The sequence below is a fragment of the Sciurus carolinensis genome, chromosome 6 (assembly GCF_902686445.1).
Source record: "Sciurus carolinensis chromosome 6, mSciCar1.2, whole genome shotgun sequence".
Taxonomy (NCBI): Eukaryota; Metazoa; Chordata; class Mammalia; order Rodentia; family Sciuridae; genus Sciurus; species Sciurus carolinensis.
Window position 1 is genome coordinate 79,393,294 of NC_062218.1, and position 14,587 is coordinate 79,407,880.

General features: G+C 34.2%; 1 protein-coding gene across 12 annotated transcripts in view; it reads right to left on the reverse strand.

Annotated features, from left to right (window-relative positions):
* Window positions 1–14,587, reverse strand: part of Mctp1 (multiple C2 and transmembrane domain containing 1) — a 553,559-nt gene that overhangs the window by 155,545 nt on the left and 383,427 nt on the right. For all 12 annotated transcript variants that reach the window (XM_047555772.1, XM_047555764.1, XM_047555766.1 and 9 more), the window contains one exon: window positions 10,353–10,446. In XM_047555772.1, the coding sequence (XP_047411728.1) occupies window positions 10,353–10,446 (94 nt within the window). The remainder of the gene's footprint in view (window positions 1–10,352; window positions 10,447–14,587) is intronic.

The following is a 14,587-nucleotide window of genomic DNA, read 5'->3' on the forward strand; positions in this document are numbered from 1 at the left end:
GCAGGTTTCATTGTGGAAGGAAAATTAACACCCTAAATTCATAGCTATACTACATCTTTTTTTCATATTGAAAATTTTGTAATGCCTTCTTTCTTATCCTGAAGCAAGTAAAACTGACCCATATATGATTTTAATATTTAATATATTGCCTGAATTCTATTATAAAGGAAGACTAAATAGAAAGTTGTTTACAATAAAACCATACATTGATTTGTTAAACAAATATTTGTTGGGCGACTATTACATGTGCCAGGCCATATGAACAAAAAAGAGAAAGGTCTTTGCTTTCTTAGAATTTACTTTGGAGGGGAGAAGAGATTGAGAATAAATACTGAACACAATTAATAAGTAGACTTATTATATGCTAGAGAGCAATGCATGTTAATGAAAAATAAACAGAGTAGGATAAAAAAGTTTGAAGGGTATGGGAGAGGGTCAGAGTTAAAGATTTAATTGGGTGGTTGGAGTAGGCCTCATTGAGAAAAATAAGGGCTGGGTAAAGGACTGAAGGGGGTGGAGTAGTAGCCACAGGGATATCTGCAGAGAAGTAAGCCAGAAAGAGGAAACAGCCTAGACCAAAAGCTGGTGTGCTCAGGGCCTTGGATATTGGGCCTATATTAATACTTAAACTATATTAATACTTATAGTCTAATATTTAAAAATATTAACAAATATTAATATAGTTTTTGAATGCAAGGCAAAGGGCAATTTTCATTATGTAAGACCATCTGATGCCTATTTTCAAAAAAATATTTTAGTTGTAGATGAACATAATACCTTTATTTATTTTTATGTGGTGCTGAGGGTGGAACTCAGTGCCTCACATGTGCTAGGTAAGTGCTCTACCACTGAGCTACAGCCCCAGTTCTGGCAGATGCTTTTAAAAGCATTTAGTGTCCCCAACCCTAAGATACCAAATATCCGTGGTGCTCTCCAACCATTATGGCAAATAAAATTCTCTCAAAAGTCTCTTAAACACCCAAGGAGCAACACTGCCTGCTCTCCAGGTTAGCATCATTGCCTCACAGCAAGTGCTTACACATGTGGTCTTTGGAACTCATATATCTGAACTGAAGATATCAAGGGGTTTTATTTATGTATGACAAAATCTACTAAAATTTAGCATTTTAGAAGCTTTGAAACATTTAAAACTTGTTAATTTGCTAAAAATTACAATAATAAGTTGATGTCGTGGTAACATGGGAGTGATCAAACATTATGTAGCCTTTGGAAAACTTTATTGTACACTCATGAGTGAAAAATGCAAATAATATTTTGATTGTGACTTTACAAAAAACATCTTGGGGAAATCTCAGAAGTTTCTGGATCTCTGAATAAACACTAAGAGCAATGAAAACATAAAGTTCAATGTATATATGAGGTTATTCACTTGGAATCTAGAACTAGATGCAAAATAATATTTATAGAATTCTGTGTAACTAGATGTGCTCTTGAGTCCTAGAACTGAACCATGTTGATATATGCTGGGAAACTAAAAATTTAGGACAGAAGAATGGGAAATGAAATGAGACTCATTAGAAAATAAAAAGAAAGAAGATGACGACTATGGGAACTATAAAATTAGGAGAGGCCATGAAAAAAGTATGCCTGAGCTCTTAAGAGCTCAGATAAATTACAGTAAAAACATAAAAAGTCTTCACTTTCAATTCATTTTAAAACAAAAACTATATGCAAGTGATGTGTTGTAAACTTAGACAAAAAATTTGTTTGGTCTAAAATGATTATAAAAACCGAGTGTAAGTGCCCTTGGTTTTGCAAGACTTTCTGGAAATTTTAGGACCCATAATACTTAATTTAGACTCTTCTACAGAAAAATATGAGACTGCAAATTAACTCTCCTAGAAATAAATTAATTAACTGCAGAGATCTTTAGCAATAAAACAAAATTCTTTAGGCTTAAAAAATTAGGTATTATTGGTTATTAAGTTTTATATATATACTTAACTAAACAAAGGTAATACAATTGAAAATTGTCATCTGTCAAGTCTTTGCCTTTGGAATGATGTCTTTGTCTTTTAATTTCTCTTCTACAAAATATCTCTCTCAGGAATCTGTTGCTCATCTTGGCACTTACTGCAACCTCTCAGAATCTGAAGGTTTGTGGAGAAGCCTGAAGGCCAGTTTGAAAAACCCTTCGAGGACTTAACTCCCCACCTCAAGCAGGTGATCACTGAAGTTCTGCTTCAATAGTTCCAGTAATGGGTAACTCATGTCCTCCAGAGGAATATTTTGATCTAATTTTTGGAAATTATAAATTATGGAAAGCTTTTCTTTTATTGAGCATAAAATTATATATCTGTGACTTTTGTCTATTCTTTGATTTCCCTATGTAGTAATTTTAAAATCTAAATGAACTGATAGATATAAAGCACCTGTCAGTTAGTATGTGATCAGTGTTTGTTACCTACCTTTCTGTGCTGGGTACTGTGGATGGCTTTGAGCATCTCTTCTAACTAACTTCTAGGTCTTTCCAGAACTATTGAGGCCATGAAGCCCAGAGTGACATATCCAGAGTCCCTTGCAGCTAGGGACCCAAACCTTTGCTATTATTTCCAATGCCAACTCCTATCATCACCCTCTCTCATGACGGACTTTTGGATAATTGTCAAAATAAATTATATTCCCCCAGTGTCTTCCTTTCTGCAAAACAAGATAGTTGGTGGCTTTAAAGGAAGGATCTGGATCAGCATGCTGGCTCTACCATTTATGAGTTGGGCTGTGTGTGTGGGGGGGCATGTGTGTGTGTGTGTGTGTGTGTGTGTGTGTGTGTATGTATGCTTAGGTATTGACTGGATAAATTATTTAATCTACACCTTACTTTTCCAATATATAAAGTGGGGATAGTATCTATTCACATTGTTGTGAGATTAGTTGAGATTATCCTTATACCAAGCTCAGGGTATCTGTATCTATGTATCTGTCATGTGACAGGGGCTCAATAAATGTTAATTGCTATTATTATTGTTATTATTATTATTATTATACTCAATGACTTGATTCTAAAACAGTAGACATCCAAACTGAAAATATATTCTGGTTAGTCTTCTTTAAAGGGTAGTTTTCATAACTGAATTCCTACCCCTGTAGTATATCTGACAAGTCTAAAATCATTCTAAATAAGTCAAGAATCATTCTAAACATTTCATTTTTATTCAATGTAACAAACTAATGTACATATAATTCACTCTCATAAACCTTACACAATTCAAAACCTAATGCCTTCTCCAGTATTTTCTACTGTTGATGAAAGACATCTTGTTTTTTACCCATGTAAGTCTTGAGATTTTATACTTTTTAATGTTTGTCTTGTTGAATGAAGCTAATTTAATCTGAAGTAATATATATCTATGTATATAGATAGATAATATATATCTGTAATATATATCTTATCTAATATATATAACCTATATTGTTATTAAGTATTAATATATATTTACTAAAATATTATCTGTAATATATATTACATATATATAAAATATTGATATATAAACATAATATATCTTAGTCTCATATAAAAGAATTTACTAGCACTTTTAGCATGTTTCATAAGAAAGAAGTCAATTATCTCCTCAAAGCCATTAATAAATACAGTAAACAATTTATACCAAGGACGGAGTCCTGTACCCCTCTATTCAGCATCCCCACTGACATCAATCCTTTAATCACTCTTTGGGCTTAACTGTTCAGTCCCTTATGATTCTAACTACTGTTATATATCCCTGTAGTAAGCTGTTTTTTTTTAATCCTATCTAAATTCAGATCTCCGTAGCATTTCTCTGATCCATTGTTCAAGGAAATATGTTGCTTATTTATACAACTATACTGTAATATAATGAAATAAAAAGAATAGTTTTTAAAAAAATGATTGTAGCATCTCAAAGCATTTAAGCACTGAGTGAAATCCTGGAGCTATCCCCTCCAAGTCAATTCAGCAATTCTCTATTTCTTTACTCAAAGGATCATTTTGTAATCTTAATTCCACAGAACCTGATTAACTATTTTATAGTATTTCTCTTTCCCTCATTTCCCATTGATAGTAGGACCACCACTTTCTCAGCCCATAGTCCTTCACCTCTAGAGCATATCAAACCCAATTATTAATCTCTTTTGTCATCCCACCTATTCTTCCAGAGCAGTATCTTCTAGCCATGTGACCTGCATATGAATGACACATGATTTCTGTAATTCCCTTTAAAACACTAGATCAGACTCAGACCTCACCATCCCTTGTGCTAAATTATAATTTTCTTCCTCATTTTCACAAATATTTTATATCGACTATTTGGTTTAGAAGATTACTTTTGCATTTCTATAATTAGAATCTGATTAACTTTTAAAAATGCAATTGCTAAAAGAAGGAAACTTTTATTTCTATGTAAGTTATAGTGACAGAAAAGAAGGAAGAGCAATGAATTGCTCTTTGTAATTTTTTGGTTTAGTCTCATTCTTAACAAAGATTTATAGAGTATCAATACATGTATCTTGCATGTATGTATATATAATTTTTTTTTGCTAAACTACGTATATTATGATAAGAATGTCAGGTGTTAGATATTTTTGAAGCATTATTAATGGATAAAATATCTTCTAAGAGTGTAAAATCTTCTACAGCATAATTATCAAAAAGTGAATGGGGAAAACATTGGCTATGGAAATAAAGAATATTTTGCTTGGGAAATTTTCCATATATTTTGTGTTAACACTTAGAATTTTTGTTTCAAGCAATATAATTTTAAGATACTAAGATAATAAAAGTAGAAAAATTAAGAATATCTGCACATATCTCTCTTTTATTTGGTTAATTTTTTTATCCTTGATGAGTCACAAAATGAGGACTCATACTATTTTTCACATAGTCCATTCAGTGGAACTAGGTAGAATGTAAAGGCCATATATTTTTCTCTTCTTCCAACACATTTTAAATAATGATCATAAAATGTAAGGCTACATCTGTCAGACATCACCAATATTATTAAATATGATAATGACAATTGAAGGCTCATGTTATTAAAAATACAATCTGCTATAATCCTATAAGAGAAGCACTTAGCCACTACTTTCAATAGAGCAATTGTATTCTGCAGGCCACATGAAGCAACAATTGCATATATCTTATGCAATTTGCTAGAGGAACACACAAAAAGTTATTTTTTTACAGTACGATATCTTGTCTATGTTATGTATATGTGCTTGGTATTTCTCCAACTTTATATAAAACTTTCCAAGAGCAGACTTGCCTTTTTCTGTACAGCTGCCTTTTCATTTTCTTTCTCTGAATAGACCCATAATGTTCAGGGAAAATACCAAGAATAATAAATCCCAAACTCTGTATAAAATATACCTTCATGACACACTCAAGCTGGAAATCACAGGAACCAATAAAAATGCAGGCAGTCTACTGATAATGAGGTCAGAAATACAAATAAATTTACTTTTAATGAAGACTGGAGGCACAGTAATCAAAGTGTTAAAATTCATTTCATGCATATCTCATTTGCTTCTTAGCTGATATTTACCACGCAATTCTGTGAGAAAGTAGAGGCCTAAGATGCTCCAGATAAATGGCTCAATTAATTGTACAGAGGTAGACCTCTTTGAGCTGAGCCAGAGCTGTGAGCTCTTTATTAAAAGCACTATTCTGTAGCCCCTAACCTTGTTCCTTGACTCCTCTCTGGTTTCCAATTTAAACAAGTCCCCATGCGGCCCGCTCTAAAGGGCTTTGTCTCCCTGTCATTGTTAAGAGAGCTGAGGCATCCTGGAAGTGTGAAATCAGACCTCATGAGTTGAACGGTTCCCCAGGGAACGCTGGACTGCGCAGAAGGTCAAAGTCATGGGCCGGACCATCTAAAAGTGTCTGATCGCCGGTCTGTGACACAGCAAGTTGGGGGTGGGGGCTAGACTGAAGAGGACTGAAATTGAACACATCTTAATTAAAGCCCACAGACAGCAAAACAAAATGTTTTCCAGGCAGCCTGTCAAATGGGGCTTAAATTTAGCTCTGCTAATGAATCTGAGCTGCTAACTGTTATTTCTTAAGATAATAAGACTCTCACGAAAGCTGATAAAAAAAAAAAAAAACTGTAGCATGTCTTTTTCTGCTGTTTTGTTACTAAAATATTTTCCAACAATGAAGACAGTTTTCCAAAAGGAAAACATGGGGAAAGTCTATGCAAATAAAGGGGTAGTAAACATCTCTCTTAATAACTAGTAAGTTTCCAGACTACAGGGTTGGTGTGTTGCAAGTCTTTATGCATAGCCTTGTTTTAGGGGGAAAAAAAAAAAAAAACCCGAAAAACAAAACAACAAAAAAAACCGCTCTGCTCATTTAATGGGACAATTTTAGTGACAGATTCTGCAAATTGTAATTCTCTCTCTCTCTCCTACTTTTTCTTTTCTTTTCCCTGTATTGTTTCCTGGAAGAGATGGTGCATTAGTTTGCAATATCAATTCACCTGAGGTGGAAAGTTTTGTATTAGTGTACCTTTTAATACAGTGAAAAGGTAGGGCATCTTTTGAAGGGTTTCACAGTTCTCCCATATCACTGTTCCTGAAACTGAGTTGCTGGTCTCCCTGGGGAGGCTATGACCTCTTCCTTAGGAGCTCAACACACACACACACACACACACACACAAAACCCAGAGGAAAATGAAGGGGAGGGGCTGAGGAGAAGAACTCTTTTCTCTTTCTTCTCTTAGAACTTGAAAGAACCAATAGGACAGGTCTAAATACTCTGCAAAGAAAGCCTCACTCAATTTAGAAGACTTGAAATGTTCAGTTGAAAGCAGAAATTAGGCCCTGCTCAAGGAAAAGAATAATTAGAAGCTAGAAAAGACAAATTATAACATGAACCGTTTCCCAGCATCCCCCCACCCCATTCCTTTTTCCCTCATTGTCCTTTCTGTTCTCACAATCCATAGTTTTAAGGAACATGTGATTTAGTGGAGAGAAACTTCCCCAGTGAACACAGGGCCAGACAGTCTCTAGGTTTTAGCTTTGATAGTACGGAGAGACATTAACCTTTTCGCTGGTTAGCTGAAAGGTAAGTAAGTTGTACTGAGCGGTATTTCTCTGTTACTCCAACTTTTTCCCTCACGAAGAATTTAGCAGACCAACTTTTCAAACCCGAGTGCCACTTTCTCAGGCTGTGAAAGGCTGCCCACAATTTGACTGAAATTTCAATCCACTCTTGTGCCCTGCTCAATGCATGTGTATGTGTGGGAGTTGTAAATTGAGGCCTTAACCACCAGAGTTAATCTCTTTTTAAAATCTGTATTAACCTTAATGATTTGAAGTGCACTGTCCAACACTGGGCTATTGAGACGGAAGAAAAAACTACCCTCAACTATCAACAGTTTATTAGGGGCTTAACTGAAGTGACCTACTGTAGTAGTGTTCAGCTGAACAAGGCTGTAGGCTTTTTGTGGAAAGGGAAAGAATTGAGGGTTTCATTAAAAAGTAATTTGTGCTTTATACTCACTCATTCAAAGAGAGTCTCAATTGCTCTTTATTCACACAGAGTTAATACAGTATCACAATGTTTCTCAATGAATGTGTTGTAACAAAAGAAAAATTTTACATTTTGAAAGGGAAAAATTCTTTGTGACTTCAGTAAGATTGATGGCTACTTAAAAGATTACAGAATCTCTCACATTTAATGATGGAATATGAACACTAAATTTTTTGCTTAAGCAATGAAAGTTTAACTTTATGTTCAGATCATTGAAAGTATTTTAAAAATTGGTCAAATATAAGTTTGTCTTGTTAGAGTGGTCTAGAAAAAAGTGTTTTAAAACCAAATATCTTAAAATAATACCTTCATTAGTACCGAATTGGAAAATATTCTTGGCTTAACTCAGAAAATTATCAATGATTTAAAATCTCCCCTCTCCAACTAAACACTTCTAAATGGATACTTATTTGAAGATTGAAGACAGCACTATTCGCTCAATACACTCTTTGCAAACTATTACTTAATATTGTATAGAGTTTGACTATTAACTATTGAGATGTATCCCACATCTTTAAAGTTCTTCTTTGAATGAATAAGAGACAAACTATACAGAGCTTACTTGTACACCAAATTAACTGACAAAGGGGAACATCATGATACACACATACACATACATGCACATCCTTTTCAGAAGTAAAGATTATTTTTAAAATTTGTAGTATATTCACACATTTCTGACATGGCCCTCAATTTTTTGCCACCATCACAAATGTCATAAACCACAAAAGGTCCAAGAGTGAGCAAGGTCAAAGACTGAATTATCCTTTTGCCCCTGAATAGTTCAACATCTCTCTTGTTCAATTCAGAGCCCATTAGATTATAAGGTCACCATGGAATGAGAATCATTAGATTTATATCCCTAAAACTGGAGGAAAAAAATGGACTCTGTTATTTAGTATTTCCCAAATTAATGTTCACTTTATCAAATCAAAATCATGTCTCATTTGAATCCCTAGAGGGAAGGCTATTGTTATTCACATCAATTTACATAGAACCATTAGGAAAGAAATATCTCTATTTTTTGAAAGAACATGTACTTTAACTTCCATAGTGGCATACAGGCCAACTGGGTTAACATAGTTTGCATATTCATGAAGTTTTAAAATCAATGACAGCTTCTTTCTAGGAGAAGAAAAACTTACACAATAGTACTCAGCTTGAATAATGGACAGGTAGCTAAGTGTGTGAAGTAAATGGTACTTGAATTTTTTTATAAGAAATTATTTTTCCAGATTAATCTGATTATAACCATACTAGAAATGAAATTCATAAAAGAGAAAATGAATAAATTTAACATTCACTAATTGTTTAGTGCAAGGAAACAAGTCAGTATACATACAAACAGATTTACAAACTATCCTCTCCCACTGTTTTTAGGTATATATATTTTGAAAAAATTTGATAATTCTTATATATCTTCTTAGTTACAAATGAGTTGCTAATTACCTCCTTAAAGAAACTATAAACTCCCAACGTTTTTACTTTATCATATAGAAAACAGTCACTTGATAATATGCAAGTAGTAAAATTTAAAAATATTACTCTTTTGGACCAAAATGTCACTTTAGTTTGAAGGCAGTTATTTTTTAATTTGTTTTTGATTCTGATGGATGAATTACTGAAGAATGCAGTGATCTGCAGACCCTTGGATGGTAAGAAAAATACATTTCTTCAAATAAGTCTGTTACCTTTTGCAGGTTATCTTGCAGGACACTCACAATGGTAAGTATAGTTCGGTACTTTCTACAAACAGGGAAATTTGTATAAAAAGTGGTCAAGTCAGTCTATCTTGAGATAAATAATTTAATCAATGGAATAAACAGCACCCATATCCTTATGAAATTAAGTGATAAATGCATCACATGGAAATAGTTATACCGAAATGAGCAAATTTTAAGAAACAAGACTAACTCCTTCCTTCCTTCCTTCCTTCCTTCCTTCCTTCCTTCCTTCCTTCCTTCCTTCCTTCCTTCCTACCTTCCTTTCTTATTTATTTATTTTTCGGAGTAGGGGAGCACTTGGGACTGAACCCAGGGTACTCTACCACTGAACTACAGCTCCAATCCCCCTGACTCCTACCGTCCTACCGTCTTTTTTTTTTTTTTTTTTTTTAAACAAAACAGGGTCTCACTAAGTTGCCAAGGTTGGACTTGATCTTGCAATCTTCCTGTCTCAGTCTCCCAGGTAGTTGGGTTTACAGGTGTATGACACCCCATCTGACTAATTTTGGCAAGCCTTTGCCCTCATTAAACACTTCAAACAATCTAGATGCTTAGTTTAGATTCAGAATGATTTTGGGGATATGGTAAGAAATTTGGACAAACTAGGGAACTGAAAGAGCAATGTAAATACCCAAGAGTCCATACTAATTATTGAGCACTACTCATCAGAACTTTCTAGAGAACTATGCAACAGATTTCATGCATGTGTAAATTATAAGTATTTGGGCTATGCAGGAAGCTGATATTCTCTGAAAGAAGATGATTCAGTATTGCTTCAATATGCTAAAATGACAATACCTGGAAAATTATTTTTAATACATTGATTAAACTTTGGGGAGGGCAACAATTCAAAAGTTATTTTTCTTTTATTTTTTATTTTTAATATATTACCCTGCCTTTAAAAAGAAGAACTAGTATAAAAATTAAAAATATAAAAATCAGGGGGTTGGAAAATCTTTGTAAGATCAACCCTAAATCTTTGTATTTGAATTATTTACTCCCATGATCCACTTAAGTAAAATGAAGAGTTGGAATATTCATTGGTGTGGACCTTGGATACTGCCCCACATGCGCAATCAGAGAATTCCATCTTTTCTTACCTGTAACGTCAGCAGCCATCAAACCTTCTGCTCTGATGACTTTCACCTGGAGAAAACCCACATCTTTTAGGTTGTGGAATATCCTCAGTGGGCTCTGAAAGACCCCAAGATTATTATTAGAAAAGCTCCTAAGGAGTCTCAAAGAGTGTGCTGAGAAAACACTAAGTTTTGTGGTTATCCTGAGATACTACCTAGAGGGTCAAAAATTCATTTGTCTTTCTCCAATACACATTACCCTTTCCTTATTATGAATGTACATACACTCACAATTATGTAGCTAATTATTGCTATATAAGTAGATTTTCTGAATGAATAAAAATCACATTTACTCCCTATAAATAATTATCAATAGATGGTGAACAACAAATGATAGAAAGGATATGTCTACTTTCTTTTCTTCTCTAAATGTCCTCTATCAAAACACTCCAAGAAATCTTTCATCTGTAGAGATGATGGTTTGGAGACTAAGGATTCATAATACTGACTCTTTAAGTTGTTGGTCATGTAACACTCTTCAAACATGGGCCACAGGCAAGAAAATCAACACAAAATTAGTTAATATTTTTCTACTATTTTCTTCTTGGTAAGTTTTGGAAATTGCATGTACTAAATGAGGGATAAATTAATGACTTTAATTCAAAAGACAGTGTAGTTCTATAAACCTTTTAGGGAAAAGACATGATTATTTAAAATAAATCAAATTGATGACTTGAAAATAGATTCAAAAGGAGTAATTTTTTCTTCAATAGTTTTACTTGCTAGAATATGTATGGCAACTTTGATAGAAGAATCAACTGATAAAAGCTATTTTGCTTCCTAAGTTAATAATTGTGGTGTTTTAGTAAGCACAGTATTTGAAGAAATTAAAAGCAGGAAATCAACACAATTCAGAAGTCTAATGGGCACAAATACTCTGAGAGTAAAATGAAACTCTAGAACACTGAAATGCATTTGTTGATTTACACTTCATAGCATTTTTCCTATGGTGAGGTTAGCTTTTCTACTCAGCATCAAAGGCACTTCTTTATCATCATCTTTAAAATGTTTCATAACCAGGGAGCATAACATACTTTTGCATAATAAAGTTATCTATTAAAATGTTGCTAGAGTAAAAAGCATCCCCATTATTGTATTACCAATGTGAGAATACTGACAAGTCCAAAGCTTCTTTCAATATGAACTTTATCAGTCCCATATAACTAGTCATTGTTTACACTAAAGCTATGCCCTTGGTACCCTGAGAGGAGGAAATACGGATCTATCTGTAATCTCATAGCCTAACTTTTTAAAAACGGTGTTAGCACAAGGATTAACTCTTAATCTTTTATTGTCTTTAAACAGTTGTTTATCACCAAAAATCTGTTTAAAATACCCAGATGACACAGTTTAGTGAAAAGGTACTTCTCTTTCTATTTAAATTCTCCTAAATTAAGGGTTTAACAGTAGGGGCTTTAGACAGCAGTATTGTAATTCCAAGGTTTGTAGGCACATTGTGTTCCTATAGTAACGATCAAGTTTGGGAAGCTTCTTATCTGAGAACTTAACTAATGCAATACACCAGACAAATCCCCTACCCTAATGATGGTTTGATCGTTTTATCAAAAGGTTCCAGTACTTTAATTTTTCAGAAGCAATTTAAACTAAGTTTCATCATGACTAAAACAAATATCATCAGTCCTCATGTCTGAGAACCATTTCATTCTGGTAATCTCATTCCACAGACACCCTGTCTTCTGGTGCTTCAGCTCTGATGTTCTACTTCCCATTTGGAGGGGTAATTATTGTTTGATGGTTTCATTTCTCTAAGTCAGCTGTCGCCCAGTAATTTATTGCAAATTTCAACTGTTTAGGCCACTGACACACAGATATTATTATAATAAAAACTCAAAAAAAGCAAATAAATACATCAGTTTAAAAATATAACTTTAAGTAATACTTCATCAAGAGGTATTCCTGTCTTGTTATTTATAGTTATTTTAGAAGGCCTCAAAACCTGGATGGTTTCTGAAGCCAGAAATTTCCATAGCAGAGGAATCTATGATTTGCTGTGAATCCTTTCAGCCCTCAATAGATGGGAAAAGATTGAAATGCTCTGGAGAGGAGTCCTCTTTATTTTTTTAATGAAAGGCTGTATAATATATTTTCTCTATGGCTGCAGCAGCTGTCAGGGAGAGCATCTCAGTTCAGCTCTATTACGGGAGAGGCAATACCCCAGCCTATGGCATCGAGATGCTCTGAGGGGCCAGAGCTGATTGACAGCTTGTCACCGTGACGTCTTATTCCATCTCTGTTATGGAGAAAATTAATGTCACACCACCAGCCTTATGACTCGCTGTCATCTTAGAACCGCTCACCTTTTATCAATGCTCTAAATAACATTTCAAGCCCATCGTCTCACGGTGGACAATCCGGTCAAGGGACATTAAATCAGATGACTGTGAAATGTCATAATAAAAATGGAATGCTAACAACTTCTTCTCTAAACTAGCTCCTCTGGTTTTTAAACTGTGACAAGGGGGAGCAAGGGTTCAGCATACCCGTTCTGAGAAGGTCATACAATCGCTCTTGGTCTACTACCCATTACTACCCGCCCCCTATTGACCTTCCCTCCCTCCCTCTCCCCAAAAGAAGAAAAAAAAAAGAAAAATGGAATTAGCCATCTTTTCAGAATGTGGTGATCAAATAATGACTCACACAGGAATGTCTGTTTAATTTGTGAGACCTTAATGCTTAGCAATGAACAGCTAAACAGCAGCAATGGACAGAGATTTTTCAAGGGCTGTTTCGTATCAGAGTAGGGACAGTTCATTTACTTTCCTGAACACAACCAATGCCAAATCAAATACTTAAGTTTAACCTCAACTTTTAAAAATATACATATCCTTACAAGGAAACAAGTAATTCTCTTTATGTTTCTCTAAAACAAGGGATATTTTAGACATGATATAGCATTCATTCATTTCATAATACATATCATAAAAAAGAAACACCCTGCAGCCCTAAAATATAGTTCATTGTCGTTGTTTGCTATGAGCAATTATAATACATGTGCTATACTGCATATTGTAGTTTCTTAGCAAGTAAATCTCTAGAGGGAAGCACAGGACTGTGCCTGAAATTCAAGGCTATGAAAAAGTACATTAAAATATGGTTCACTTTTTAATATATTCAGCTGAATATAATCTGAGAACTCCCTGGAACATCCAAATAATATTTTATGATTTACTGAAATAACTAAGGGTTGAGAGAAGATGGGCAAATATTCAAGTTCTGAATGGAAGGAAGTCCATCCAGCAAGAAGAAAAATTAAATCAATAATAGACAGATTACTTCTAATTACCTGAGCAGAAGTATCATCTTCATTTATAGGATAGTAACATTGTAATCTATTAACCAAAGTATTATAATATCTACAAGAATTTTTATGTTAATATACCAATTAATTTCTTTACAATAGTTTTAACTCATAGGGTTCACTTCTGGTAACAGAATATGTTTTGGTGTATACCAATACTGAAATAATTTTCATAATTGCAATTATATATTAGAAGATGCCACACAATACCCTACTCTTTTAGGTGGCTTAAAAATATATACTATTTAGCCTTGCTAAGTCACCTCTATTAAACTGTTTATGATAACACCATTGGTGGATGAGTTAAACAAGCATTAGCAGACAGCTGATTCAGTGGAGATAGCCAGAATAAATTTGCTGAAGCGCACATCCTGCTAATCTGTTTGAAGAATATTGTAGAGCATTAGTACCAGCACTTCATGTTATCTGCACAGCCTGATAAGGTACATCTTTATTAAATTCGGTTATTGAAAGGATGTCAGTCAGCAAATAGGAATATTTTTTTTTAAAAGCCATTCTTTGTTAGTCAGAGCTTGGTTTCATAGCTGAGTGTCTAGAGAAGCCTTCTAAACACCTGGCAGCATTGTACAATACAGGCTTTGTAATTTTAAGTGGAAAAGCTTTTCTCCCCAGCTTCATGGGTACGGAGGCATTTACTTTTCCAAGCCTTCATTGAGAAAGAACAGTGGAGTAAGAGCTCCCCTCTCTGTTGATTCAATAAAACTACACAGTGGGAAATGCACTGTGGGAGGTTGCTGGGAAATAGGAAGATTTGGTTGCAAATGTTTGGGTTTGGTAAGATTTGTGGAGGATAGTTATTTTGGTAGCTCACTATTCTACCCTCTCACTCCATATTTGATCAAAGGGAAGGAAGCTTCCT